The sequence below is a fragment of the Ranitomeya imitator genome, chromosome 8, assembly GCF_032444005.1.
Source record: "Ranitomeya imitator isolate aRanImi1 chromosome 8, aRanImi1.pri, whole genome shotgun sequence".
NCBI classification, from domain to species: Eukaryota; Metazoa; Chordata; class Amphibia; order Anura; family Dendrobatidae; genus Ranitomeya; species Ranitomeya imitator.
This window is the reverse complement of record NC_091289.1, coordinates 74,604,710-74,629,456: the sequence shown is the minus strand read 5'-3', so window position 1 is coordinate 74,629,456 and position 24,747 is coordinate 74,604,710. Positions and strand designations below refer to the sequence as shown.

General features: G+C 46.8%; 1 protein-coding gene across 1 annotated transcript in view; it reads left to right on the top strand.

Moving 5' to 3' along the window:
• The window catches only part of RBX1 (ring-box 1), a 55,435-nt gene that overhangs the window by 7,142 nt on the left and 23,546 nt on the right, over positions 1–24,747 (top strand). The window contains exons 2-3 of the mRNA XM_069737085.1: positions 88–166; positions 11,554–11,624. Of these exons, the coding sequence (XP_069593186.1) occupies positions 88–166; positions 11,554–11,624 (150 nt within the window). The remainder of the gene's footprint in view (positions 1–87; positions 167–11,553; positions 11,625–24,747) is intronic.

Genomic DNA, 24,747 nt, shown 5'->3' with positions numbered 1-24,747 from the left:
GCACAGTATATATGGTGTTTACATGGTTAATTTTCCCTATATCTGGACATAATGGCTTTTTTTTGTCTTCTCTTCCTTCATGCTCAGTGGAATGCAGTTGCTCTGTGGGCCTGGGATATTGTAGTTGATAACTGTGCTATTTGCAGAAACCACATCATGGACTTGTGTAAGTACCAGTATTTTGATTACTTTTATTTTCAGCCTGAAATACATTGTATGTGGATGGAAAGAAATGAACCTGTATGAGTTTGTAGCATGTATATCTAGATCAGGAGGGTAATGGCCCTTACAAAGCATTAAAGGGAACCTGTCACCCTGTTTTTTCAAGAAGAGCTAAAAATACCGTTAAATAGGGGCAGAGCTGTGCTTTACATTAGTGTATTTTGGAGCCTTTATAGATGCGAACTCGGCTTCAGGAAAATGGCCGCCGAGATCGCCATCTGCGCACGCGTGGCATCCCGCGGCCATTTTCCTGAAGCCCCGGGAAGCCGAGAAGAACCATCTGCGCACGCGCGGCCTCACAAAGATGGCCGCGCCCACCGATAAACGGCTGAATAGCGCAGATCGCGCTATTTTCCTTCAAGCTGCGCAGTGGATTCGCCACTTGGACATGCGCACACCACTGCGCCATCAACGGAGATCTGGGGGAGAAACAGCGCTGTCACCACGCCCATATGACCTGACCAGCGTGAGTGACAGCCCAAAACGGCGACTTTACAAAGGTATTTCAGCAGCATAGGTGGGGAATAAAGGCTTCAAAATACACTAATGTAAAGCCCAGCTCTGCCCCTATTTAACGCTATTTTTAGCTCTTCTTGAAAAAACGGGGTGACAGGTTCCCTTTAAGGAAGCACTCTGGCGGATTTGTTTTATTGTGTTTAGTAATCAGTAATGTATTTGTGTATTAACATATTTGCCAGTCGCCATCTTCAGCATCACGTGGCTGACACTTTGACCTACCTGCCATTGGCGTAACCAGAATCCAATGGACTTCTTTGCAAAACATGGACCTGTGCCCCAATTGACATGTATGTCTCCACAGGATCTGGAATGCTACAAGGACCAATACATCTGACAAACATGTTCACCCTCCCAAGTTACAATGTCCTCCATCCTGGCATAATGTCTCTATCAAGGACCCCTTCTAATAATGTTTGTGTGTGTGTCCCCAATCCTAGATTTCTTCCAGTAATAGTGTCTGTGTTCTGCTGCTCTTCAACAAACATAGAGAAAACAATCTAAACTATTCTACTTGACTTTTCCAGGAGCCAGCAGCTGACGTCAAGTGCTACCAGTTGCTTGCACGCTGACATCCCTGCCATGCGCATTCACCTCCACTGACTTGAACGCTGACGTCCGCTTCTGACTGTCAGCATGTGTTGCGGTGCAGGGACCCTGCAGGTCTCTGGGCCGCATTACATTTCAGCTGAGTGTGCCTCCTTGGACGCACATCCACACAGATCAATGCTGTGTCCCTATTGTCCCTATTCTAAAAGGCTTCATGATCACTATAGTATTGGGGATGGCCCTAATGGGACCAGTTTGTAAGCTGAATGTGTGATCCTGTTTCATCTGTGTTCCCTTCAGAAGACTTGAGCTGTGTAATCAGAAATTATGACCACTAGAAATTGAAATCTAGTGCTGACATGTGAGAAGTGTCTGTCTGGAGTCACACCAGCCTATAGCATCCAAGGCGAGATGCTAATGACCCTCGGTTCCTGTTCTCCTGGGAGCGGGAGTGAAGTGTCATGCTACTGTGCTCTGATCCTCTCGCATTACAGGATTGGAGCACAGCTGCGGAGAAGACGGAGAAAGTAATTCTCCATCTCCTCTGCTGCCAGTGTATATCGGACTGCACTTGGGTGATATCTGAGTGCTGTGAGATGTTTCACTCACCCATAGACTTTTATGGGTGCGAGTGAGCAGTGTCTCTCTGCCAATTGCAGCATCCTGCGACTGTTGATTCGGCATGAGAAAATAATCCCAGATCTGAGCTGTCCCATAGTATAACACTGGGCCGAGTGCTATGCCATGTTTTATCGCATTGCACTCGGCCTTGTTACGGTAGTGTGACTCCGGCCTTAATGTTACGATGGAGGATCTCCAAACCATCCCAGGTATGAAAATTTATTACTTATGTATCAACATGCAGAATTAGGCTATGTGCACTTCTTTTTTTTTTTTCCCTATGTTACACCCACAAATTAATTGTATTTTATTGGGACTTTATGCAGTACACTGACGAAGTAGAAAGTATTTGACATGTAAAAGAAATGGGAGTGTGTATGTGTATCTATCTCACTATCACACACACATAAAATTTGTATTCAGTTTCTCGGATTCAATGCTTTCTAAGACCACTTTTAGCTGCAGTTACTGCTACAAGTCTTTTGTAGTCTCTTACCACAGATTCTGAGGCTGGACTGTGACCTTCACACACATGAATATGGTTTTATTTATCGTATAAGCTGAGAATTTCAGCCTTTTTTTTTTTTTTAATCGCAGCATATGGGGCAAATGTCTACATGGAGCATCTTATGGTGCATAATGTTTCTGCAGCTTTATTTGGGGCAAATGTCTGTATGGAGCATCTTATGGGGCCATAATCTGCATTTGTGCGACATTATATGGGGAATATTTTAATATGGAGCATCTTATGGGGCCCATCATAAACTTTATGGAGCATTATATGAGGCTTCTGATTCAATATGGATATTCAAAAACACTTAACCTACTGATGTCTCAATTAATTTTACTTTTTATTGGTATCTATTTGTATTTTTGTTGTATTTTTGACATTTACCGGTAGCTGCTGCATTTTCCACACTAGGCTTATACTCGAGTCGTTAACCCCTTTCTGACATGACGTACTATCCCGTTGAGGTGGGGTGGGCCCGTATGACCACCTACGGGATAGTACGTCATAGCGATCGGCCGCGCTCACGGGGGGGGGGGGGGGGGGGGAGCACGGCTGTTCACGGCCTGGTGTCAGCTGACTATCGCAGCTGACATCCGGCACAATGTGCCAGGAGCTGTCACGGACCGCTCCCGGGACACTAACCCCCGGCACACCACGATCACACATTATCGCTGTATAGAGAAGCATCGCGCAGGGAGGGGTCTCCCTGCGTGCTTCCCTGAGACCCCCCGGAGCAACGCGATGTGATCGCGTTGCTGCGAGGGTCTCTTACCTCTCCTCCAGCAGGCCCGGATCCAAAATGGCCGCGGCATCCGGGTCCTGCAGGGAGGGAGGTGGCTTACCAAGTGCCTGCTCAGAGCAGGCGCTTGGTGAGCCTGCAGTCCTGTAAGTCAGATCGCTGATCTGACAGAGTGCTGTGCAAACTGTCAGATCAGCGCTCTGTGATGTCCCTCCCGGGACAAAGTAAAAAATGAAAAAAAAATAATTAAAAAAAATTCCTAAAAGAAAAAAAATTATTCCCATAAATACATTTCTTTATCTAAATAAAAAAACAAACAAAAGTACACATATTTAGTATCGCCGTGTCTATAACGACCCAACCTATAAAACTGTCCCACTAGTTAACCCCTTCAGTAAACACTGTAAGAAAAGAGGCAAAAAACAACGCTTTATCATACCACCAAAGTGGAATAACACGCGATCAAAAAGACAGATGTAAATAACCATGGTACCGCTGAAAACGTCATCTTACGTTCTTACATAGTAACATAGTTAGTAAGGCTGAAAAAAGACATCTGTCCATCCAGTTCAGCCTATATTCCATTATAATAAATCCCCAGATCTACGTCCTTCTACAGAACCTAATAAATAGTAACATAGTTAGTAAGGCCGCAAAAAACGAGCCGCCATACAGCATCCGCAAAAAATAAAAAATTTATAGTCCTGAGAATAAAGCTATGCCAAAATAATTATTTTTTCTATAAAATAGTTATCGTATAAAAGCGCCAAAACATAAACAAATTATATAAATGAGATATCGCTGTAATCGTACTGATCCGAAGAATAAAACTGCTTTATCCATTTTACCAAATGCGAAACGGTATAAACGCCTCCCCCAAAAGAAATTCATGAATAGGTGGTTTTTGGTCATTCTGCCTCAAAAAAATCGGAATAAAAAGTGATAGTCACGTGCCCGAAAATGTTACCAATAAAAACGTCAACTCGTCCCGCAAGAAACAAGACCTCACATGACTCTGTGGACCAAAATATGGAAATTATAGGTCTCAAAATGTGGAGGCGCAAAAAAACTTTTTTGCCATAAAGCGTCTTTTAGTGTGTGACAGCTGCCAATCATAAAAATGCGCTATAAAAGTAAATTAAACCCCCTCCTTCATCACCCCCTTAGTTAGGGGGGAAAAATAATAAAATTAAAAAAAAATGTATTTCCGTTTTGCTGTTGGGGCTAGAGTTAGGGTTGGGGCTAGGGTTAGGGTTGGGGTTTAGGGGTAAACACCTGCTTTCAATCTCCGCTGTACATCTGAAGGGCTCGGACAACACCCAGGCAGATTTCCTCAGCAGGAAGGGATGTCCATCCCGGGGAATACTTCCTGAACCAAGAGGCCTTCCTATCCTTAACCTCAAGATGTGGATCCCGGAGGTCGACTTATTTGCAAATGCCCAAAACACAAAATCAAAAACATTTCAGCTTCATGTATGGGGCTCTGGGGATAGATGATTTCATTCATCCATGGACCTTCAACCTGGCTTACGCCTTTCCACCAATTCCGATGCTGTCAAAGACGCTGCAGAAGATCAGGTCAGACAGTCACGACAATTCTAATTGCCCCAATGTGGCCGGGTCGGAGCTGGTACAGCGTCTTGAGGGAAATGGCCGAAGAAGGTCCCATATTTTTTCCTCAAAGAACCGACCTCCTTGTTCAAGGTCCCCAACTTTACCCAGGACTCAAAGTTGAACCTGGCGGCCTGGCTACTGAGACCGACATCTTTAAAGGCCAGGGGCCTCTCAGATAGGGTTATCCAAACTCTCCAAAAGAGTAGGAAACTTGTGACCAATGCCATCTATGGCAAAGTATGGAAGAAGTTCTCTTCCTGGTGTCTGTCTTCCCAGTGTCCTTGATCCCTTCCACCCCAACACTGCTCAAATCCTAGACTTTCTCCAGAAGGGGTTAGATCTAGGGCTCACCCAGAGTACACTAAAGGTTCAGGTATCAGCCCTTTAGTTCGTGGGTTTTTTTTTTTTGTTTACCAGGACGGCCTGGCTGGCCACCGCTGGATCAAAAGATTCATGACTTCAAGCAATTACGTCCTAGACTCCCTAGTCGGGTTCCCCCCTGGGATCTAAATTTAGTACTCAATAGTGTAACTCTGCCACCCTTTGAGCCCTTGTCTTCATTACCCTTTAAAATCTTAACGCTTAAAACTGTGTTCTTTGTAGCAATTACCACGGCTAGGAGAATTGCAGGCCCTGTCTACGAGCCCTTCCTATCTATAAACTCTGATAGTATAGTCCTGAATCTAGATCCTGCCTTAATGCCCAAAGTTGTTTCGGATTTTCATAGGGGTCAGGATGTTGTTTTGCCCTCATTTTTGTCCAAGTCCTTCCACCGCGAAGGAGGAAAACTTCCACACCCTGGATGTCCGCAGTCCAAGGCTTGGAGGATCGACAAGAATCTCTTTATCCAGTTCTCAGGACAGAATTAAGGAAGGAAAGCAACTAAGCACAATTGAAAACTGGATTAAGCAGGCCATCTGCCTTGCATACTCGGCAAAAGATCTCCAGCCGCCGGTCTCTCTGAAAGCCCATTCTACCCTGTCGGTCTCCACATCATGGGCAGCAAGAGGGAACGACTCATCTGAGCAGATATGCAGAGCCGCCACCTGGTCTTCTGTACATACTTTCATCAGACACTACAGGCTAAATTTTGACAGGGATCTGACATTCGGCAGACGTGTTCTACAGGCCGTAGTCCCTCCCTAAAGAAATTAACGTTGGTATAACTCCAAGGTGACTGTCGTGGAAGGTGACTAGAGAAAACAGAATTAGTCTTACCGGTAATTCGGTTTCTAGGAACCTTCCACGACAGCACTAATTTTCCTCCCTATCTGATATTCACTGGATGATTCCTGCACTTTGGTGGTAACTATATTCACGCTAGTATGACCAGAAAAAAACACTGGAGACAGCAGGAAGGGGAGGGTTATTTAACCTCTTTGTGTTTCCTGTTCCCCATTAGGGTGGGGAGACATCTCCAAGGTGACTGTCCTGGAAGGTTCCTAGAAACCAAATTACCGGTTAGACTAATTCTATTATCTTTGCCCCCAACCCGGCCTGGAAGAGAAGAAAAATAACTTTTATTATACTTGCCTGTGGGATGGTCTGGACCGATAAGTGTCGCTGGTCTTGGTCCGGCACCTTCCATCTTCTTACGATTTCTCTCCCCCATCATCTGGCTTGCTTCATGTGAATTGTGTCCCTGCAATCTCCTCAGCACAGTGCTCCTAAGCAGGTGTACTTCTCTTCCCTGTCGAAGGGCAGAGCAAAGTACTGCAGTGCGCATGCGCCATGGCTCTTTGACCTTTCCTGGCACCTGCGGATGCGTGATGCCAAGAAGAAGCGTCATCCACACAAAGCAAGCAGGAGGACTGCATCGCAAGAAGGGAGGCGCCGGCCCAAGACCAGCGACACCCCTCGGACCGGACTGCAGGTTGGTATAAGTTATTTTTCTTCTCTTCCAGGTTGGGTTGAGGGCATATATGCAGCATTCTATAATGTTGTATATCAGCCCAGAAAGATGATGGCCGTAACTTTTATAGCAGCCAAAACTGGTGACAGATTCCCTTAAGGCTATGTGCACACGTTGCAGAATTGCTGCGGAAATTTCTGTGTTAATTCTGCAACTCCCTGACGCGGGTATAACGCATGCAGAAGTGGCATGCGTTTTCCCGCTAAACACTAGCGTTTTGCAAGCTTAATGAGCTTGCAGAATGCTAGCGTTTTCCAAGAGATCTGTATGATCGCTTGGAAAACTGACAGGTTGCTCACACTTGTCAAGCATAGTGTTGACAAGTGTGACCAACTTTTTACTATTGATGCTGCCTATGCAGCATAAATAGTAAAAAATAGAATGTTAAAAATAATTTAAAAAAAAAGCTATTCTCACCTTCTGGCGGCCTCCGATCTCCTCAGTGGCGCTTCCGTTCCCAGGGATGCATTGCGCGAAGGCGATGTGCACACGTTGCGGATTTGCTTGTGTAAAATCCTGCGCGGTTTCTGCCTCTTGGCAGAAAATGCACTTGAAAATCCGTGTGGATTTCCTGTGTTTTTGTAAATCCATAGAGTTAAATATATATTACTAAAAAAAATAAATTGTCATTTCCTTGTTCATTCTCTTTAGCCGGATACCCTCATTAATATGAAACACACACACTGAGGCAGTGACCCCTGTTGCAGCTAGGGGGCGCTGTTTTTGCTCCCCAGAATGCGTATGAAGGTCATAGGTGTGCATGGGAGTCACGGATTTCTGGTCCGGGCTTTCCCTGTGGCTGAAGGCCACAGGTTTGTGTGTTAAAAAGCCCTGCAGTAAGAGGTATGGGTGTGTCAGGTGTGTAACGTGCACGTCGATGTCAGTCTGGTGTGCAGAGCAGAGGCCTGCACAGCGCTGGCTGAGTTCATGGAGGCACGGGCCAGCTGTGCAAGCACCCAGGGCAGCTGAATAGCCTGGCACCTGCAGCGTACACAGCGATGCAAGTCGTCCATGGTACTGGTCTCATATGTGGACAGTCATGTGCCCGAAAGAAGACTAGCATGTTTAACTATTGCAAACAGGTGGATATGGTGCCCGGCTGCTATCCAGAGGGTATCCTGGGCTGTGTACGGCTGTGGGAGTAAAGAGACTGTGATGCAGGACACCCATTGGAACTAGTCGGAGGGGGCTGGCGTGTGTAGTGTCTGCAACATATGAGGCTGTGTATATGAAGACTGTAATATGGTGTGCGGTCGCCCAGGGAAACTAGACAAGGGAAGTCTGGCCTGTTTAGGGACTGTAAATCTAAAGCCATATGAGATGTATTGCTATGAACTTGTGTGAACTGAACACTGATAATATACACTGAAGTCATTTGCATTTGTGTGAATTGGACTTTAAGGGTATGTTTCCATGTTCAGGAAACGCTGCGTTGAGCTGCAGAGTCAAAAACGCAGCGTCCAGATGTTACAGCATAGTGGAGGGGATTTAGTGAAATCCCATCTCCACTATGCAGTAAAAAACGCATGCAGCAGACCCGCGGAAAGACATGCGGCGCGTCTTTTAAGAACGCAGCATGTCCTTACAGTGCAGAAAGAACACAAGGACCGCGCAGGTGACCTGCCAGTGACCTCAGGTGCAGATTTGGTCAGGATTTTACCTGCATAAAATCCTGACCAAATCCTAATGCAATCCTTAACGTGGACACATACCCTAATGCTCTGAGGGAACACATTAAAGAGACTTGTGTTGGAACTTTGTGGGTCACTGCCTCTGCACTATGTATGATGCTACTACAATCTCACTCACTCGCCTTACATACCCTGTAACAAAAAAAAGCAACCTGTCAGAAATCTGCATGAAATGCAATATCTGTTTATTTTTTTTATTTTTTCAAATAAATTTTGTGAACTGCATGGGCTCCTTCATAATTTTAATAACAAGCAGAGGGAAACTAACTGCAGATGTTAATATTCTGGGAAGGAGCCAATAGTCATAAAGGTTCCCAGGCTCACAGCTGTTTGCTTAGCCTTTACTGGCTAGTTTACAGGGGAACCCCAGAAAAAATTGACATGGGGTCCCGCTATAAAATTGAACCAGCAACGGCTAGGCAGACAGATGCCGGCTGATATTAATGGCCTGGGAAGGGGCCATGTATATTGCCCCCCACCCTCCAGGCCAAAAACATTAGCTCTTAGCTGTCCCAGAAATGGCGCATCTTATAGATGCGCCAAATCTGGCACTTGCTGCCGGTGATACACTGACAGGAGGTAATCGCTCCCGCATTGTAGCACTGAGCTGAGTTCAGCTGAATTCTGGTGCCGCATGTGAGAGCAGCGGAGCTGATTAACTCCGATGAACTCTCGCGGCGGCTCAGTGATCTACTGACAGGAGGTAATTGCTTTCGCAGTGTATAACTGGGTAGAGGGGTCACATCTCCCGCTGTGACTGTTTTAGACGTGAGATCGTCGTGGGACATTCGTTATTAAAGGGAATCTGTCACCCCCTAAATCGACGGTGAGCTAAGCCCACCGGCATCAGGGGCTTATCTACAGCATTCTGTATTGCTGTAGCTGAGCCCCCGATGTATCCTAAAAGATGAGGGGGGGGGGAAGGTTGATTTATACTCGCCTGGGCGGGCTGTCCGATCTGATGGGTGTCGTGGTCCGGGGCCTTCCATCTTCTTACGATGACGTCCTCTTCTGGTCTTCACGTTGCGGCTCCGGCGCAGGCGTACTTTGTCTACCCTGTTCAGGGCAGAGCACAGTACTGCAGTGCACAGGCGTGTACACACAGATGCCAGCGGGCAGACACTCTTCCTCCTTCTGACATTTCCTTTCTGTAGCATATTATTTTTTTTTTTTTTTTTTTTTTTTGGGGGGGGGGGCACGCAAATCTGCAGACCTTTTTTACACCTGCAGTTTGGCTGCGGATTTGACTGACTCACTGTAAGTCAATGGGTGCAGAAACACTGCAGATCTGCAAAAAGAATTGACATGCTGCAGAAAACAAAACTCTGCAAATGAAGGTGGAATTCTCCACAGCGCATGAACACCCAATTCTGGATTCCCATACATTAACCTTGCCTGAGCAATCTTTTTACGTATTTGGTACAATTCCCTGCAGAAAACTCTGCAGATCCGCAACGTGTGCACTTGGCCTCAGTGAGCGGCATAACTGAGGAGCTGTCCAAGTTTTATTTTAAGACCCGATAGATCCCCAAATTGATTAATTGAAGGGATTGCTCCACTCTCAACAAGGAAATAATAAAAGTTGTCTGCATATAATCCAACTTTATCCAGTCTGGTATTTGTACCGTAGGGGCTTTCCCGATTGTGGGCTTTTTTTTTTTCTTTTTTTTTTAGCAATAGGCTTTATTGCTAGGGCAAAAAGCATCGGGGACAGGGGGACACCCTTGTCTAGTTCCCCTTTCCAGATTAAAATATTCTGATATATTCCATTCACTAGAACATTTGGCTCGTGGCCTAGAGTACAGCAATTCAATCCAACCTCAAAACTCCTCTCTAAAACCAAATCTGAGGAGTACAGAATGAATGAACTTCCATTCCAAGGAGTCATAGGCTCTTGCAGTATCCAAAGACACAAATGGCTGACCCTGTTTATGGCCTATTTAAGTTAAATTTGGACTGTATGTAGTAAATAAACTTTTTTTTTTTTCTTTTCATATTTTGCCAAACGTCTCCATTAGTTCCGTATCGAGTACTTGATATGCAGATAAATCCCCGCTCTCTGGCTGCTATCAATGACATTAATGGTTGTTTGAGGACTGTTCTGTTGCATTATGTGGACTCAGACAAATTCTGAAGGTCCGCAATGATGGCAGCTCTTTTTACTATTGCTAATCAGCGATGTCCAAGGTATGTTCTATGACTGACAAGTCCAGAAGACACTGCAGTCCATGGTGGTACATTTATGCCTTGCAGACTGTTAACGCAAGTGTGAGCAACATGCCTCCTGGTATTGTCATGTTTGAAAAACTGTTCCTGGGACACTTTGGAGAAATGGCCATACCACTAGTTCCACCACCCAATCAATATAACGTGGAGATGTTGGTGTGCCTGAAATGACGACCAGAATATTCCAGTAGGATTTTGCCGATTTGCCCACGTGCATCGCAGAACATTGCTTCTACAACTATAAATGGCAGCCAAGCCATGTAAGTGCATGTATTTCTGCAGGTGGTGCCTATAACTGATATGGAATAAGTCAAGAGTTCTTAAACTTTGTTTCCATATTTAAATTTCATTAACACTTCTATCGATCTTGTGATTTATAGAATGCCATGACTTTTCATTCTTGGTGTTGCAATTTCAATGGTGCCTGCATATAAAGTAGGCACTGCAACGAAAGTGTTAGCTAATGTACAGTATGTAACATCCAAAAGGAAAACCTATACATTTCTTTAGTTTCTTAGAAATCACAAACCAGCATCACATAAACCTTTAATTGTCCATAGGCAATGGCTTATAATTATGAAAGGGCAAAAAAAAAACACATGCAGCAATTTGTTATAGGAGTTGTGCTAGTAATTTACCTCCCTCCAAAAAAAAAAAAAAAAAAAAAAAGGCATGTGCCATAATGGATTATATAGGAAAAAATGTGTAGTACATCTGTTTGCTGGGCACCATGGCACGAGTGTATACTTATCAGCGCCGTGTTAATTATTCTGAGCGATTGTGTAACACTTGTGCTGTACGCAGCCTCACACTCACAGGTATCTTGTGTATTTTAGGAGAAATAATCCTTGTAATACCTGTAAAGGAAAATATTTGGTATGTTTTATTTAACGTGGTGATTTTTAACTACAAAATCCATTCATTAATGCATTCATCTTGTAATCTCTTCTAGGTATAGAATGTCAAGCTAACCAAGCATCAGCCACTTCAGAGGAATGCACTGTGGCATGGGGCGTGTGCAATGTAAGTGCTTAAATGGTCTCTGTCTCTTTAACTTTGTGCTTTTTGGATTGCCAATATACATTTTAAAAATGTAGTATACTTTTATTACCAAAAAATGGTCTTTTAAATGGTTGACAAATTGACAGCTACACTTCAACACAGCAGTTGCTGGTGGTTGTGTGTATGTGCACATTGGCTCCCATTGACCCTCGCCAACATTGCTGCAGATCACCGATGAATTACAAGGACAGCCGTAGACGTGCTGAGAGATCATCTGTGGCTGCCATCTTGGTACTCCTGTGAAGCTCAGCCACAAGATCAGCTTTGTAGGAGACCACTATGTACAGTGGCATGTAAAAATCTGGACACCCCTGGTCAAAATTAGTACTTTGAACAGTTAAGCATGTTGAAAGTTAAATGATCTCTGTAAGCCCTAAAGTTACAGATGACACATTTCCTTTATACACTGCTCAAAAAAATAAAGGGAAAACTAAAATACCACATCCTAGATATCACTCAATTAAATATTTAAGTTGAAAATCTTCATTCAATACATAGTGGAATGCATTGAAAATAAAATATAAAAAATTATCAATATAAATCAAAATGAATATCCCATGGAGGTCTGAATTTGGAATGATACTCAAAGTCCAAGTGGAAAATCAAATTACAGGGTTATCCAACTTCAGTGGAAATGCCTCAAGACAAGGAAATGATGCTTAGTAGTGTGTGGCCGCCACGTGCCTGTATGACCTCCCTAAAACACCTGGGCATGGTACTGATGAGGTGGCGGCTGTTCTCCTGAGGGATCTCCTCCCAGACCTGGATTAAAGCATCAGTCAACTACTGGACAGTCTGTGGTGTTGATGGATGGAAAGAGACATGTCCCAGATGTGATTGGATTCAGGTCTGGGGAACGGGTGGGCCAGTCCATAGCATCAATGTCTTTATCATGCAGGAACTGCTGACACACTTCAGCCACATGAGGCCTAGCTTTGTCATGCATAAGAAGGAACCCAGGTCCTTCTTTTTTTTTTTTTATTTAAATAGATTTTTATTAACAATATAAAGAAGAACATCAGAATGCCATTTACATTGCAATATATCACATACACATTTTCTTATTTAATAAACCCCAACATTACCCCAACTACCCCCCTCCCCCCTAAGACAGCTCAATCCCAATCTTCACCCCACTGAGGCCTTCTCTGCCTCGTGCAATTTATCCTTATCCAGGTCTTAAGAAACTCGACGTCTATACTCCTCAATCCAATTCAAGCCAAGGAGACCACATCTTATTAAACATTTCTATTTTCCCCCTTTTTTTTGTACACCCCCTTTTCCAATTTTAGACCATGTTGAACATATTGGAGAAATTCCCTTCTCGCAGGTGGTTCCGCATTTATCCAATTTCGTGCTATTACTTTTCTGGCCATGTATAGTAGCCTAGCGATTGCAATCTTCCAAGTATTGTCAACTCCAATTTCTTCCACATATCCCAGCACGCATACTATCGGGTCTCTAAGAACTCTACACTTATACGCTACTTCAACCCGGCTCAAAACCACCACCCAAAAAGCAGCCAGCCTAGGACACGTCCACATCATGTGATATATTCCTGCATTCTCACTCGCACACCTCGGGCACTCAGAATTGGCACGCAATCCCGCTTTGTATAGCATTTCCGGAGATTTATATACTCTATGCAGAATATATAGCTGCAAGAGTCTATATGGTTCACTCAAGGATAGTCGCGGAACCCACTCCATCACCGATTCCCAGGTTTCATTCTCCATTGGCCCTACGTCCCTCTCCCACTTAGCTCTCGCCTTTATAGGGAAATCTAGCAAAAACGTGTGCATAAGGTCCTTATACAGAGTGGAAATAACTCCCCTTGTAGTCCCGTCACCACACACATACTCCAACACTATATCATCTTGAACCCTGATATCAACCTTTTTATTCTGAGCTCTAAAGGCATGTCTCATCTGCGCATACTGATATTCCCCTGTGGATCGCAGACCAAATTCTACCTGCAATTGGGAAAAGGACTTCAATGCCTGCTGCTGGATTATCTGGTGAACAAAGCAAATTCCCTTATTCTGCCATTCCATCAGTCCCCCCCAAGGCCTCAAATTCCTTTAAATTGTTAGACCATATCGGTGTGAATTTAGTCAACCCTGTAACCCCGCGAATCTGCCTTAGTCTATTCCATAATTTGCGACTCAGGAACAGGGTTGGGTATACTCTCCCCAAAGCGCCCAAGGAGCCATCCTCCAAACACCTGACCACCGGTCTTCGGTCCGTCACCTCTTCCATTAGATGTTGTACTGCACTGGATGACGCCCCTCGCGCCTAGCCCTTCAAATGCTGGCTCTGGGCCGCAAGGAAGTATATTTCCGGGTTGGGCAAAGCCAATCCACCATCTTCCTTGGGTCGCTGAAGCGTCTCCTGGCTAATACGTGGATATTGTCTTCCCCATATCAAACTTCTAAAGAGGGCATTAATCTGCCTGAACTTCCCCCGAGGGATCCAAATTGGTGCGTTATGTAGAACATATAGAATTTTTGGCATCAGGACCATTTTAATAAGTTTTACCCTACCGACGACCGATAGATGTAGTTTATTCCAGGCATCTACCTTCGCCTTGAGTACCCCCATAACAGGAGTCAAATTCCTTTGCAGGAACTCCGCAATTGGCACCGAAATCCATATTCCAAGGTATTTAAATTGGGAAACCACCTTTAGCCTCTCATCCCCAACATCCTCACTCACATTCTCTCCTACGTCATCCACCCTAAAAAGAACCGACTTATCCCAATTAATTGTTAGTCCCGACACAGTACCAAATCTCTCAACAATTTCAATGGCCCCTCTTAGTGAATCGTCTGGATCCGCCAGGAACAGCAAAACATCATCCGCGTATAACGCTATTTTTTTCCTCAATTTTCCCATACCTAAACCCAGGGACCCCATCAGACTGCCGAATCTTAGCAGCAAGAGGTTCTACAGCCAACGCGAACAGGAGGGGTGAGAGCGGGCATCCCTGCCTAGTACCCCTAGCCAGCTCTATAGGTCGAGACAGCTCCCCGTTTACTCTAATTCTAGCCGACGGTAATGAATACAACAGCTGTATCCAGGCCACAAACTGCGGACCAAACCCCATACGTTCCAGCACCTGCCAGAGGTATCCCCATTCTACACTGTCAAACGCCTTATGCGCATCTAGCGATGCAATCACTCTTCGACCACAGTTATCAGACTGTACCTGCAAATTTACATATAATCTCCGCAAATTGATCGCCGTTGATCTATCAGGCATAAAGCCAGATTGGTCCGAGTGCACCAGACTCGCAATAACACTAGAGAGGCGGAGAGCCAACACCTTGGCCAGAAGCTTGACATCAATAGTTAGTAAAGAAATTGGGCGGTATGACTCCGGTTTCCCCAAGTCCTTATCCTCCTTTGGAATAACCACTATTATGGCCTCTCTCATAGAGGCTGGCAAGCACCCACAGGACCTAGCTTCCTCCAGTACCATTTTTAATCTAGGGATCAACACTTCTGCCAAACCTTTATAGATCTCAGCGGGTAGCCCATCAACCCCAGGCGCCTTCCCATTAGGGTACCGTCACACAGTGGCATTTTGATCGCTACGACGGCACGATCCGTGACGCTCCAGCATCGTAACAATATCGCTCCAGCGTCGTAGACTGCTGTCACACTTTGCAATGTACGACGCTGGAGCGATAATTTCATGACGTATGTGCGATGTAGAAGCCGTTGGTTACTATGCGCACATCGTATACAATATCGTGCACACCTTTGTTACACGATGCGATCATGCCGCCACAGCGGGACACTAGACGACGAAAGAAAGTTTCAAACGATCTGCTACGACGTACGATTCTCAGCGGGGTCTCTGATCGCAGGAGCGTGTCAGACACAGCGAGATCGCTGGAACGTCACGGATATATCGCTGGAACGTCACAAATCGTGCCGTCGTAGCGATCAAAATGCCACTGTGTGACGGTACCCTTAGTCATAGACCTCAATGCCCGACTCAATTCCTCCTCAGTGATAGGGGCCTCAAGGCTCTCCCTATCTGCCTCATTCAGTCTCGGCAGATCCAGACCCTCCAAGAAAGTCAGTGTCCTTCTACCGATTCACCAACCCGAGAGGAATACAAATCTGCATTGAAGTCCGCAAAGGCCCTCAAGATTTCAGGCGTTTCCGTTATTCTACCTCCACTTGCAGATTCCAAAGAGTGTATATATGAAGACCCTCTCTGAGCAGCAGCCACTACCGATAGCATATGTCCCACTGTTTCTCCCTTCTGATAAAACAATACCCTTTGGAAATCCCGTTTCCTCTCAGCTTTGCCTAACAGAATTTTTTCCAAATGATTTTGTGCGTTTTTCATCCTTCTCTCTGCCTCAGGGGTTCCCAGTGTGGCCATCCCGTCTTCTGCTTCCTTCAACTCCTCAATTGCCGCTTTTTCTGCCTCCCTCGTCCTCCGCTTACACCTACTAATGTCCCTAAACAGTAGTCCCCTCAGATACGCCTTCATTGCATCCCAGATTGTAAGAGCATCAGTGCTTCCATCATTTAAGAGAGAGAATTCCGCCACCTCCCGTCCTATACTTTCCAACTCAATACTCTGTAACCAATTGGGATGAATCTTCCATTCTCTCCCACTTGTCGAACGTGCCCCCTCCAATCTAACCTCTACTTCAATTGGACTATGGTCTGACAGGGCCCTTGGCAGATATCTCACCTCCCCAACCAACGTGTCCAAAATCCTGTTACCCAGAGCCATATCAATCCTAGAGAGCGTGGCATGCGCTGGTGAATAACATGAGTACCCCCTCTCTCCAATATGTCTGACCCTCCAAAGATCAATCATACCTATCTCCTGTATATAGGTGCCAAATGTTATGTGTCCCTCCGACCTATTCTGAGTATTTTTATTTTTGTCCCAATATTCATCACAGATGTTTAGATCCCCGATAATTATTAACGGTGTCGGTCCCCATCTTTCCACTCGCTCCATTACTTCTCTAATTTTCCTGCTAGAGTAGGGGGGCGGAATATACATCGCGGCAACACACAACATCACTCCATACAATATACACCGTATTAGTACGTACTGCCCATCCACATCCACATATACCTTCACCTCCTCATACTGAACTCCCGCTGGAACCAAGATTGAGACTCCTCTTGCATACGTGGAGAAGGTAGAATGATATCCCCTCTGGATCCACCGTCTATTCAGGACATCCACCTTTTCCCTTACCAAATGCGTCTCCAGCAAGCATATCATTGAGGCCCGTTGGTCTCTTGCATATTGCAAACACGCTGCACGTCTGGATTTCTCCCCTAGGCCTCTCACATTCCAGCACAAAATCTTAAAACGGGTCCCCATCACTTGGCTCATCTTCACTCAAAGTATCATCTTTTTTGAGCACGAGCTGTCTAACTTAAAGATAACCTTTTTCTTATGTTACTGTCACTTGGGCGATCTGGTGGGCGTCGCGGTCCCGTCCGGGGCCTCCTATCTTCATAAGATGACGTCCTCTTCTTGTCTTCACGCTCCGGCGCAGGCGTACTTTGTCTGCCCTGTTAAGGGCAGAGCAAAGTACTGCAGTGCTCAGGCGCTGGGATTGGTCAGAGAGGCCCGGCGCCTGCGCACTGTAGTACTTTGCTCTGCCCTCAACAGGTCAGACAAAGTACGCCTGCGCTTGAGCCGCAGCATGGAGACCAGAATAGGACGTCATCTGATGGGAGGCCCCAGACCGCAACGCCCACCCATCGGACCGGGACTGCCCCTGGGTGAGTATAATATAACCTCTTTTTTTCCAGTTCACCACCTGACAGCACACTGGAGGACGTCCTTCTTATCCTTGATGGGACAGGAACACGAGAGGTTAAAAGGACCCTCCCCCTACCACCCTTCAGTGTTTTTCCTGTCCCATCAGGGATAGGAACGGACGAGAGGATCTGCCGTTCTGTGCGGGGGGGATGTGGATCGGGGGGGCTCAGCCTCACCCTTCCCTCCTGAGACACCCGTTGGCTGACACCCGCCCGAAGGGTCCCTCAGCCTACCAGTGTAGCGCTGCTCCTGGGTTGGGAATCGCTTCCTCCTGGCGGGGGCTCTCGATTCCTCCGTCCGTCCCCTGGTGTGTGCAGGCTCAGCGGCGGCCTCTGCTGGCGTCGGCGTCTCCATGCGGCCGCTGGGGGATCCAGTTCAACGCCGCACCTTCCTCTCTTTCCGGCCGCATGTCACTTCCGGTTTGCGGCTGAGGGGGACGGACGGCGTCTCTGCTACAGGAAGTGCAGAAAAAAGAGCGGTGGAGAACGCTGGAGCGTCATTTTTTGTTTTTTGAAGTGAGGAACAGAATAAAAAGGTATGTGCAGGGGCGGCAGTGATCTCTAGAGCATCATGGAGGACGCAGCTAGAGCAGAGGGTCAGGAGTCAGCAGCACTAGTAAGTAGAGGCAAAAAAAAAAAAACCGCTAGTGTTTGATATATATATATCAATTATATATATTTCTCCATAGGCAGCCTCCCTATCTGAGAAATCGGTAAAGAAACCCAGTAGGAATAAGAAGTGTCCTATCTGTGCGGTTAAGCTAAAGGATTCCTGGCAGAAACCCCTATGTGAAGCATGCACCTGCAAAGTCATAGGAGAGGAGCAGGCGTCTCTTATGTCTAATATGAGAGCCATGATAAGGGAGGAAGTTCAGGCTTCAGTCTCAAGTCTGGTACTCCCTCAAGTCTCACCCTCACCTTCACCTTCGGAGAGGCCGAGGAAAAGACCAAGGGTCGAGTACTCTTCCATAGACTCATCATCCTGTGGGTCGGAGGTAGAGGAGGAAGATGAGAGTAGAGATCCCCCGGAGAAAGGGAGAAGATATCTGTTCTCTGCTGTGGACACTGGAGAACTGTTAGAAGCAGTGCGGCACACCATGCAGGTGGAGGAGCCGCAGCCATCTTGCTCCGTTCAGGACGAAATGTTTGGAGGCTTGCGCTCACAAACATCCAAGGTGTTCCCTGTTAACTCCCATATCAGATCTATGATTCTGGAGGAATGGGAGGAAGCCGAGAAGAGACTGACTATCCCTAAGGACTTCAGACTTCGCTTGCCGTTTAACCCAGAGGAAGTCAAGGAGTGGGTTGATGTACCAAAAATTGACATACCCTTGGCTAAAGTCTCCAAAAGGACGGCGATTCCGTTTGAAGATTCGTCCAACTTGAAAGAACCCATGGACAGAAAAGCAGATGGCCTTCTTAAAAGGGCCTGGGAAAGTTCCTCGGCAATTATTGGGACTAATATTGCAGCGACATCTGTAGCCCGCTCCATGGACCTTTGGCTAGATGATCTTAAAGATCAGTTGATGGCTAAAACATCCAGAGATAATATTCTAAAATCCCTACCCTTGCTAAAACTAGCAACTACGTTCTTGGCAGACGCATCTGCAGAATCGGTTAGGTTCGCAGCTAGGGGCCAGTCGCTATCGAATGCAGCCCGTAGAGCCATCTGGCTTAAGAGCTGGTCAGGGGACATGCATTCTAAGAATAAATTGTGTGCTATACCCTTTTCCGGGGGCAAGGTCTTCGGACCAGTCCTCGACGATATTTTAGAGAAAGCTGCAGATGTTAAGAAAGGTTTTCCGGAAGAGAAACCTAAAAAATTCCAGCCCTTTCGGAGGCCCCGCTATAATCAAAAACCCGATTATAGGGGTAAGGGAAAGCAGGGTAGATGGAGCTACCAAAAAGGGGGGGATAACGGGCCTAAAAATAAAGAATCAAGCTACTCTGGACAGGGTTCCAGTTACCGCAGAAAATGACGCCATCAGAGTGGGGGGTCGTCTGACAGGTTTTCTGGAAGGTTGGAGGGAGATCACATTAAGTCCATGGGTCTTACAGATAGTATCCCAGGGATACAAAATAGAATTCACATCTCTTCCTCCCGAAAGATTCCTGGTATCCAGCTCCCATCTAAAACTGTCATCCCCCATGTGGTCAGACATTCAGGACCTTCTAAAAATGGCGGCCATTGTCCCAGTACCCCCTCAGGAAGAGGGCAGGGGTCATTACTCCAATCTCTTCTCGGTAACAAAACCATCGGGAGAATCGAGAACCATTATAAATTTAAAACATCTGAACAATTGGGTCATTTACAAAATGTTCAAGATGGAGTCGATTCGGTCCACCATTCCCCTGTTGGGAAAAGGCATGGTCATGTGCACTCTAGACTTAAAGAGTGCATATTACCATGTTCCCATCTATCTAAACCATCAGAGGTTCCTGCGGTTCGCGGTAGTCTTGGAAGGAAAGATCTTCCATTTCCAATTCCGCTGTCTCCCCTTCGGCCTGGCCTCCGCTCCCAGAGTTTTTACAAAACTTATGGTAGAAGTAGTTGCTTTCCTGAGGAATCAGGATATAATGGTGGTCCCCCTATTTGGACGACTTCCTAATAGCAGCAGACTCAGAAGTCCAACTCAGGATCAACTGTCGGTCCCTCATCTCAACTCTAGAAAATCTAGGATGGATTGTAAATTGGCAAAAATCAGACCTAATCCCAAAACCCAAAATAAAATTCTTGGGAGTCATGCTCGATTCACAAACAAGAATGTCCTTCCTTCCGGAGGACAGGCTGAAGGGCATAATACAGAAGATCCGTCACTTTTCCCGAGGCCGGAATACGATCAGAGACGGGATGAAGATACTAGGTCTGATGACTGCGTGTATTCCCTGTGTAAGATGGAGCCAGTTTCATTCTCGCAGCTTCAGAGGGGAGTCCTGAGAAGCTGGAACAGAAGACAAAACTCGCTGAACCGAACTCTGAACCTTACTCCGCAGATCAAAAGATCTCTGGGTTGGTGGACTCTTCCCAGGAACCTCCGACTGGGGGTACCATGGCTTCAAGCACCAAGCGTTTCAGTTACAACAGACGCCAGTCAGCTCGGTTGGGGAGGTCATGTACTGGGAAGATATTTTCAAGGTCGCTGGAAAGAGGCAGACAGCAACCAGTCATCAAACCACACGGAACTACAAGCGGTTTGGGAGGTCCTGACGGCAGCACAACATCTGCTACAGAACAAACACGTGAAGGTCTTCTCCGACAACACGACAACGGTAGCATTCTTGCGGCATCAAGGGGGTCCAAGACATCCAGCATTACAAGACCTGGCAGAATGGATATTCAAGTGGGCAGAAAAGTCGGTTCTGTCAATCACGGCAATTCACCTGGAGGGCTCCAAGAACCAGTTGGCAGATTTCCTCAGCAGGAAAAGCGTATCCCCCACGGAGTGGGAACTGAACAACGAGGTGTTCAAAGACCTGTGTCATCATTGGGGAATGCCGACGGTGGACCTATTCGCTTCAAAGGGAAACGCAAAGCTCAGGACCTTCTACTCCCTAAACCCTTGGGAGACTCCTGCCGCGATCGATGCTTTCTCACAACCCTGGAATCACGGTCTCCTATATGCATTTCCTCCTCTAGCGATGATTCCGAGGACACTCAGGAAAATCTGCGAGGACGAGGCCAAGGTCATTCTCATAGCTCCTCACTGGCCGAAACGCAGTTGGTTCCCATTGTTGAGAAAACTATCAGTAGAAGAACCCCTCCTGTTGCCGGAGAGAGAGGATCTTCTTCTACAAGGACCAGTTCTACACCAGAATCCAGGAGCACTTCAGCTGGCGGCCTGGATCCTGAACGGAAGGTCTTGAGAGCAAAAGGTCTCTCGGATGATGTCATTTCTACCCTTCAAGCGAGCAGGAAGCCGGTAACATCGGCTATTTATTTGAAAATTTGGAAGAGATTCTGTGGGTTTTGCGGAGAGACGACAGTTGATACTGACCATCCAAATATCCCCAAAATTCTTTTTTTTTGCAGTCAGGGTTTCAAAAAGGTCTTGGACCAAGCACATTAAGGGTCCCGATAGCGGCCCTAAGTGTATTCTTCGACTCGTCCCTTTCTGCTCATCCCTGGATTAGCCGTGTCTCTAAAGCCGTCCAGAGACTAAAACCACTGATTAGACGTTCTGTCCCGCCGTGGGATCTGAACTTGGTTCTGAATTTCCCATGTAAACCGGCGTGGGATGTATCGGGGGGGGGATATAGAAGTGGATAAACTCTCTCTCAAAACCGCATTTTTAGTTGCAATCACGTCGGCAAAAAGATTGGGGGAACTACAGGCCCTGTCGGTGCAGAATCCATACTTGCAGATATTCGAGGATAAACTAGTATTCAGACTCGATCCGGCGTTTCTCCCTAAAGTTGTGTCAGATTCCAATATGAATCAGGAAATTGTCTTACCATCATTTTGCCAGTCCCCTAAAAATCATTAAGAAAGATTTTATCATAACTTAGACGTAAGGGTCTCGGTGCTCAGGTACCTTGAAATATCCAGACCCTGGAGACAGGACAACAATTTGTTTGTCCAGTTCAGGGGTCCAAATAAAGGTAGGAAAGCGTCTAAAGCGACTATCGCACGGTGGATAAACTCCACGATCAACTTAGCCTATAGAGCTAGCGGGCAAAATTCCCCGGTCAACATCAAAGCCCATTCATCTAGGGCCATGGCCACGTCATGGGCAGAGAAAGGGGGGGCGACGGCAGATCAGATCTGCAGAGCTGCATCATGGTCTAGCCTTAGTACCTTTTCGAAGCACTACAAGTTAGATGTAGTATCGCCTCAGTTGGCTTTTGGTAGGAAGGTACTTCAAGCAGTAGTCCCACCCTAAATACCATTCTCCTTTGGTATTTCTCCAGTGTGCTGTCAGGTGGTGAACTGGAAAACAGTAATTAGACCTACTGGTAATTGTATTTCCAGGAATCCATCCTGACAGCACTATTAGTTCCCTCCCTAATGTATGATCTTTATACTCATGTGATGTAACATTTGTATGATTGATTATTTTGTTGGAATAAACCTGTGTTTTTGCATCCATCCAGATGTGTTACTTTGGAAAAGCACTGAAGGGTGGTAGGGGGAGGGTCCTTTTAACCTCTCGTGTTCCTGTCCCATCAAGGATAAGAAGGACGTCCTCCAGTGTGCTGTCAGGATGGATTCCTGGAAATACAATTACCAGTAGGTCTAATTGATGTTTTCTCATCTTTTAGGATACATCGGGGGCTTATCTACAGCATTCCAGAATGCTGTAGATAAGCCCCTGATGCTGGTGGGCTTGGCTCACCCTCGATTTTGGGGGTGACAGGTTCCTTTTGATATCTTATCAACCACTGAGGACTCTCAATTCTAAATATTTTTCTATACACTGGCCAACACTGTACCAATATATATATATCTTTCCTGTATGGATCTATGTAATTTTACTTTGGAACTTTGGGGAAAAAAAACAAGTTCCACAATTGGATGTATTTCAAGATCTATTGATTAAGCCAATTTTGACCTGAAGTCATGACAGGCCACTTTACTCTGTCGTCTCATTGGGGGACACAGGACCATGGGTGTTATGCTGCTGTCCACTAGGAGGCAACACTATGCATAATCTGAAAAAGATTAACTTTGGCTCCTCCTCTGCAGTACACACCCCTGGACGGCGTCAGCCTTCTCCAGTTTTTGCTTAGTGTCGCATAGGAGGCACACCTAAGATTTTTTTTTTTTCCGACAGATTACAGATGAAGAAAAGTGGGTCTCCTGTGAGACTCCCAGCATGGCTCCTTCGTCGGGCCCCCTATTATGGGGTGCCCAGTTGAAGTAGAGATGGGTATTCCCCATGTCTCTCCTTCCCCAGTCCCTCGGGTGCTGGTTCGAAGTCGAGACCCACCCTCCTTCCCCAATTCCTTTTGGTTTATGGGTTGAGGTTGAGGCGAGGATAAAGCCCCCTGAAGGTCATAGCAGCACCCTCCCTCTGGGGGCATTAGGTTGAGACGACTCAGGTAGGGCCTGTACAGGCAGCACTCTTCAGCGCCCAGCAATGGGCCAGCACACTGCGCCTGCATCCAGGGACCCCAGCCTAGCTGCGGGCTCCTGTCGGGGCCGGGGGAGTGCAGGCAGGCATGGCACATACAGACACAGGGATCCCTGCGCCCCTGTCTCTGCGGCAGCACCAGCTCTACTGCCTCAGGGGGACCCCTCACAGGCCCCCCTTTCCGCTTATAGCCCCACCGCTATCCTGCCTTTAAATCCAGGGGGGGGGGTCCGGTTGAGATCCGCCCTCCCCCCCCCCCCCCCCCCTCCAGACTTCCGCACCAGCCTGGAGCCTTTCTGGGCATCAGGCATCTAATTTAGGCCCCGTCTTCGGTCTAGCTGAAGCTGCCGCCTCCTCTCCGCCCCTGGCCCACCCCCCGGATGACAAATGACACTCTACAGTGTCATAGAGGGGGTGGATCGAGACAGAAGGGCGCATTTTTACACAGCTTTGCTGCCTTTTTTCTGCTCTCCGCCCCCTTCTCCCCCCCGCCTCTTTTCCTCGGCTGCCATTTCTACTGCAGCAAGGATTAACCCTGCATCTCCCGGTCAGCAGGACCAGGCCAGCCAGTCTCCAGGGGGCACAGGACTGTAGATCTTCGGCGCTGGACCTAGGGGCAAACTGGTGGGGTAAGATCACAGCTGGGTTGTTTTACTCGGCTGTGAATCCATATTCCCTATAAGGCTCCCCTATAGGGTCCTTTGCATAGCTACCCCTGTAAGGTCCCCTGCAGCCAGCCCTTCTGCATTCTGTGCACTATGCCGGGCTCAAGGTCCAGGAGAACCAGGCAGGACTGCTATTATGCATTCTGCACAGCCTGCAGGACCGCTCTCCCCAGTGGCAGCACGTACGCACTGCCAGGACTGCATCCAGACTACTGCGTTGAAGCCTTCCAATGCCTCGGTGTCTAATGCCACGACGGAATGGGTCACTCAGAGGTCGCAATCTATGACGCAGTCTATAGATAACAAACCTCCACGTTGCTTCAGGCTCTGCAGCGTCATGCCTCGGCTATGACCATTGCCAAGCAAAGGGAGAGCTTGACTCGGGAACAGAATGACCTGGCACATCCACGTCTAGGTCAGGACCCGAGCGGACCCATAGGGCAAGTCCATTTGCGTCATCCTATCGCACTGTCATCCCCTTCTAGGGAGAGACAACGTAGATCCAGGTCATCTAGACCATCCCCTTCCAGGGAC